General features: G+C 58.0%; 1 protein-coding gene across 1 annotated transcript in view; it reads left to right on the forward strand.

Annotated features, from left to right (window-relative positions):
* The window catches only part of PRRT1B (proline rich transmembrane protein 1B), a 9,670-nt gene extending 3,729 nt beyond the window's left edge, over positions 1-5,941 (forward strand). The window contains exons 2-4 of the mRNA XM_032257664.1: positions 1,926-2,398; positions 3,722-3,865; positions 5,157-5,941. Of these exons, the coding sequence (XP_032113555.1) occupies positions 1,926-2,398; positions 3,722-3,865; positions 5,157-5,306 (767 nt within the window). The 3' untranslated portion in view covers positions 5,307-5,941. The remainder of the gene's footprint in view (positions 1-1,925; positions 2,399-3,721; positions 3,866-5,156) is intronic.
* The last annotated feature ends 6 nt before the right edge of the window (positions 5,942-5,947 follow it).

The following is a 5,947-nucleotide window of genomic DNA, read 5'->3' on the forward strand; positions in this document are numbered from 1 at the left end:
AGACGGAGTTTCGCTCTTGTTACCCAGGCTGGAGTGCAATGGCGCAATCTCGGCTCACTGCAACCTCCGCCTCCTGGGTTCAGGCAATTCTCCTGCCTCAGCCTCCTGAGTAGCTGGGATTACAGGCACGCACCACCATGCCCAGCTAATATTTTGTATTTTTAGTAGAGACGGGGTTTTACCATGTTGACCAGGATGGTCTCGATCTCTTGACCTCGTGATCCACCTGCCTCGGCCTCCCAAAGTGCTGGGATTATAGGCGTGAGCCACCGCGCCCGGCAACTTTTTTTTTTTTTTTTGTATTTTTAGTAGAGATGGGGTTTCTCCATGTTGGCAAGGCTGGTTTTGATTTCCTGACCTCAGGTGATCCGGCTGCTTCAGCCTCCCAAAGTGCTGGGATTACAGGTGTGAACCACCGCTCCCGGTTAGCTGGTTGTTTTTTGTATTTTGTCTAGATTTCTCAGTTGTCATCATCTGGAGAGATAGACTTTTAGAAATTGTGCTAAATATGCATAACATACAATTTACCATTTTAACCACTTTTAAGTGTAAATCAGTGGCGTGAAGTACACTCACGTTGTTGTGCGATCATCACCACCATCCATCTCCAGAACGTTTTTTCATCTTCCCAAACAGAAACTCTACACCCATGAAACACTAACTCCCCAGCTCCAGACCCTGTTAACCTGGAGAGAAAGGTTTTTAAAGCATCTGCTTACAAAATGTTTGTCAATGTCCCATTGTCCAAAGCAAGTCACATGGCCAAGCCCAGACCCAAGGGGTGGAGGAACAGCGGGAACGTCACAGGTAAAGGTGTGGTGGTGTAAACATCATGGCAGGTGTATGGGGAGCGGGGGCCATAAGTGAGCCCCTGGCTGCTGGGAGGGGGTTGCAGGGTCTCCGCATTCCCGGCCACTAGGATACCTCTGGCAAGGATCCCTGCTTCCACCCGTGGGGGACTTCAGCAAGGGTCCTCTCACCCCCACTGAGATGTCATTGTGATGTCTGTTTCAGTCATCCCTCTGCCTTCTATAACCCTCAAGGACACTTAGGAAATGTACCTCCAAAGCCAGACCCCTGGCTCTGGGCTGCCCAGTCTTGTGGTGAGGCCTGAATACCCACCCAGGTCAGGGGAGCCCACCCTGCGATTTTCTTTCAGGGCCTTCCTTGCAGCCTTGCCCCAGGCCCTTGGGTGCTCAGCTGGTCAGGATGCTCTCAGGAGGTGCTGGGGACCTTAAGGACTTGGTGGGACCTGACCAGGCACCACCAGAGCTCATCTGTGGGTGCAGTAGGCCGGGGCCTGTGTTGGGAGCAAGGCAGCTGGGCAGCTTTGGGGCTCTGAGCCCTGTATATTCTGGTGTCCATTCTCTCGGTGCCTCAGTGTGACCTCCTGTCTCCACCATGTTACTCTATCTATAGTTTGGCAGCTCCTGGGTACCTCAGCCCTCTCCTACAACTCCAAGCCAAGAATCTAGTTGGTTCAGCTTATCTCCTCAGGTCAGCCACCCCCAGCTGGAGGTGTATTGCAGGACAGCCAATCAGGGGCTTCCCTGGGCTGATTCTCCTTTTCTGGTCCAATTAGCTTTGACATAAGGCCTTAGCTGGGGGCGAAACTACCTCCCAGTAGAGGCCATCTGCCAAGAAAGGGGGCGGGGCAGCACGGGGAGGGGCGGGGCCAGCAGTCTGGGTTCCTACCCAGGTGGGCTGCTCGGTCTCTGTGACCCCAGCAAAGCAGGTGGCCCCTCTGGGCCTGTTTTCTAGTCCCTTTGCGTCAATATCCTATGAGGCCCAGCTGCAGAGGCCTGGACGCTTGGTTCGTGGGAGCTTTGGGACCAGCGACGTCCTTCGACGATCTGTTTGGGGTAGGGGAGGAGTCCCACCTAGCCCGGTGGCTTCTTGCTCACGGCAGACTCATTTTTTTCTAGGGTCAGACACTAAAGGGGGCGATAGCCCCGCCACCCCCGAAAACCCTCGGGGCCCCGAGCAGCCCGCCGCCCCCGAGGACCCCCGGATTCCAGCGCACCCCGCGCTCCCGCAGCTCCCACGCCGCCCGCGGCCCCTGGACGAGGAGGGAGAGCCCAGCGAGGATGGCGCCGCGGGGGGCAGCGAGCCCGCCCCGGAGGACGCCCCGGCCCAGGCGGCGGGCGAGGCGGGGCCGGGTTCCAAGGCGGCGGCCGGAGGCGCACCCCACATCGGCTTCTTGGAGGAGCCCCCGCCCTACGCGCCGCCGGACCCCAAGGCCGCACCGCTGCTGTACCCGCCCTTCCCGCAGGTGCCCGTGCTCCTGCAGCCCACGGCATCCGCGCTCTTCCCGCCGCCCGCCCCGCTCTACCCGGCCGCGCCCACGCCGCCCGCGCTCTTCCCGCCGCCCGCCGGGGCCGCCTTCCCTTTCCCAGTGGTGAGTGGCCACCGCCCTGGGCGCGCTCCCCTCCGTGCTGTCTGCGCGTGGTCGCTGGCGCCCGTGCGGAGGCCGAGAGGTCACTTCTGTCCTGGGGGCGGGCGAATCCGGGGGCTCCTTGGAGTTGGGGGCATTTGGGCGGGGTTCTGGAGGATGAATAGGAGGGCTAAGGAAAGAGAAGGAAGGGTACTCTGGGCAGAGGGCGCCACACGCGGAGGAGCCGAGACCGGGTGTTCTGGGGATGGTGAGGCCTGTTTGGCTTGATGGGGAGGAGAGGAAGGTGGGACCCGTGGTGAGGGACCCCAGGGACTTTGGGCAGGAGGTGATTTAGATTTTTCTTTAAAACAAAACAGCTGGGCACAGTGGCTCACACCTGTAATCCCAGCACTTTGGTAGTCCGAGGCGGGTGGATCAGGAGGTCAGGGGTTCGAGTCCAGCCTGTCCAACACGGTGAAATGCCGTGTCTACTAAAAATACAAAAATTAGCCGGGCGTGGTGGCAGGTGCCTGTAGTCCTAGCTGCTTGGGAGGCTGAGGCAGGAGAATCGCTTGAGGTGGAAGTTACAGTGAGATCTCACCACTGCACTCAAGCCTGGGCAACAGAGCGAGACTCCTCTCAAAAAACAAAAACAAACAAACAAACAAACAACAACAACAAAAAAAAACAGTCCAGGTGTGTTCATACCTGTAATCCCAGCACTTTGGTAGGCCAAGGTGGGCAGATAGCTTGGGCTCAGGAGTTCCAGAGCAGCCTAGGCAACATAGTGAGCCCTCATCTTTACTAAAAATAAAGGAAAAGTAGCTGGGCATGGTGGCGGGCACCTGTAGCCCCAGCTATTCATGAGGCTGAGGCAGGAGGATCACTTGAGTCTGGGAGATCGAGGCTGCAGTGAGCTGAGATCACACCATTGCATTCCAGTCTGAGTGACAGAGCAAGACTCTGCCTCCAAAATAAAAATAAAAATGAAACCAAACAAAAACCCTGGGCTGCCTGTGGGAAGATTGGAGGTCTCCCAGGATGGGGTTGTGAGCCCCGTGAGGATGATGGGGGTGCCATGGAGGCTGGACCCTGGATGGAGCCAAGTGTAGAGGGCAGGACTGAAGACTCTGGCGGCGGGGGGGGTGGGTTGCTGAGTGGCCAGGGGTGCAGGAGGGAGAGGGCAGAGGAGCACCCTGACCCGACCCCTCTGTGATTTGCAGCCTCACTGGGTGGGGATTGGGAGGAGCAAGTGACTGAGCTTGCACGGCCTGGCTGGCCTTCTCACTCACTCTGCTGTCCCGAGGCTGGGTCGGCTCCCTCACCACTGTGGCTCTGCCCCCACAGTACAATGGCCCCATGGCTGGCGTGCCAGGCCCTGCCACGGTCGAGCACAGACCCCTGCCCAAGGACTTCATGATGGAGTCAGTGCTGGTGACCCTGTTCTGCTGCCTGCTCACTGGCCTCATCGCCATCGTGTACTCCCACGAGGTAGGTATGGGGGTGGCGCTGGCACGGCCTCTCCTGGCACTCAGCCACTGGTGCCCAGGTAGGGGTCCACAGAGCCCCTCTTCCAGCCACACAGTCTTTGGTGTTTCTCCCTCTGGAGAGGGGTGGGAATTGGGAAGTCAGAGCCCAATTGTTTGTGGGGTCCTTGACCCTCCTGTCTCTGCCCCCAACTACTCAAAATGTGCTGTGGGAAGTTTGGCCGAAACAATTTACAGTAAAGGTGTGAATGACCGATACGGTCCAACGTGCTGCCCATTCCAGTGGGGGCTTGTGGGTTTTTTTTTCCAGACGAGTCTCACTCTGTCACCCAGGCAGGAGTGCAGTGGCACGATCTTGGCTCACTGCAACCTCTGCCTCCTGGGTTCAAGCAATTCTGCTTCAGCCTCCCAAGCAGCTGGGACTACAGGCATGTGCCACCATGCCCAGCCAATTTTTTGATTTTTAGTAGAGATGGAATTTCACCATGTTGGCCAGGCTGGTCTTGATCTCTTGACCTTGTGATCTGCCAACCTGGGCCTTCCAAAGTGCTGAGATTACAGGTGTGAGCCACCAGGCCTGGCCCTGCTTCTGCCTCTATTAAAAGTGTCATCACATTGGCATCTTTGAATCCCTAGGGCCTAATAAAGAGATAAATGGAGGGATGGATGGATGGAGAGCAGAGAGATGAGGGTGCCCACCACCAGCTGAGAATCACTTGAACCTGGGAGGCAGAGGTTGCAGTGAGTTGAGATTGCGCCACTGCACTCCAGCCTGGGAGACAGAGCAAAACTCCAACTCAAGAAAAAAAAAAAAAAAAAGCAAGCAAGCCCCTGGAGGCCTGTGCTGAGGGCGGATCTGGTCTCGGGCCTGGCTTCACTCTGCTGCTCAAGCCCCCAGCCATAAGCAGAAGGCAGCTCTCAGGACAGCTCAGAGGTGGGACTCACCTGCTGGTGAATTCTGGCTCCACCACTAGTGGTGTGACCTGGGTAGGTCACTTAGCCTCTCTGAGCCTTTGTTTCCATATCTGCTAAGTGGGGTCAGCCTCAGGGCTGCTGCGAGGATGGCAGAGGTTGAAGCTGAGGGTATGTGTCAGTGCTGGGCATGACAAGCGCCCAAGAGCTGGCGGCCGCCACTGCCATCACTCCTGCCGCCTTTCGAGCTGTGGGCCTGGCAGGCCCCTGAACCTCTCAGCATGTCAGTGTTTCAGTTTGTGGAACTGGGCCTCAGTCACACTGGGAGGGAGTGGGAGCTCCCTGGTTGTCCTACCACCCTCTCCCACCCTGTCTCGTTGCAGACCCGCGCAGCCCTGGGCAGGGGTGACCTGGCCCAGGCTGAGGAAGCCTCGCGGAAGGCCCGCTCACTGGTGCTCTTCAGCCTGCTCTTTGGGGTCTTCGTGTCCACCAGCTGGGTCATCTATGTGGTGGTGGCACTCTACCTTCCCTGAGGCTGTGGCTCCCGCCAGGATGTCGGATGCCGGGATGCCCAGGGACAGGGGGCCACCAGAGGCGCCTCCTCTCAAGGCCTTCTTTAGACACTTGCCTTCATCTGTGCCCCTGGGAGGCCCTTGTAGGAACCAAAGCCTTCACTGTCTTCAGAGCCATCTGGAAGGACGCTGCAGCCTCTGCCTCCCCGCAACCTCCAGCCCAGCTCAGGCGATCGGGCTGTCAGTATTATCTTTCCCTTCGGGAAAGTGGAGCATGGTGGCCCCTGCCTGGTTGTTCTCCTACCCCTTCCCCATCCGTAGGCGGAGCTTGCAGTGAGCTGAGATCACGGCACTGTACTCCAGCCTGGGTGACAGAGTGAGACTGTCTCAAAACCAAACAAATAAAAACAATTGCAGAGAGAGAGGAGGAAGGGGACCCCCAGCTGAGCCACACAAGATTGACGGCTCAAGCTAAATCAATTGCTTTCAGAGCAGCCATGGCGTGCTGCTTACAACCCGGCACCCGGGGCTGAAACAGGAGAATGGCCCAGCTCAGCCCAGCCCCTCCTCCAGAAAGCGGGAGAGGCGGGCATGAGGAAATAAGTGACAAGCAGCCTGGAGACTGCGGATTCCAGTTCAGCATGCAGGGCCCGAGGTTCTAG

Source organism: Sapajus apella, unplaced genomic scaffold (genome assembly GCF_009761245.1).
Source record: "Sapajus apella isolate SASKATOON/1434 unplaced genomic scaffold, GSC_monkey_1.0 scaffold97, whole genome shotgun sequence".
NCBI lineage: Eukaryota > Metazoa > Chordata > Mammalia > Primates > Cebidae > Sapajus > Sapajus apella.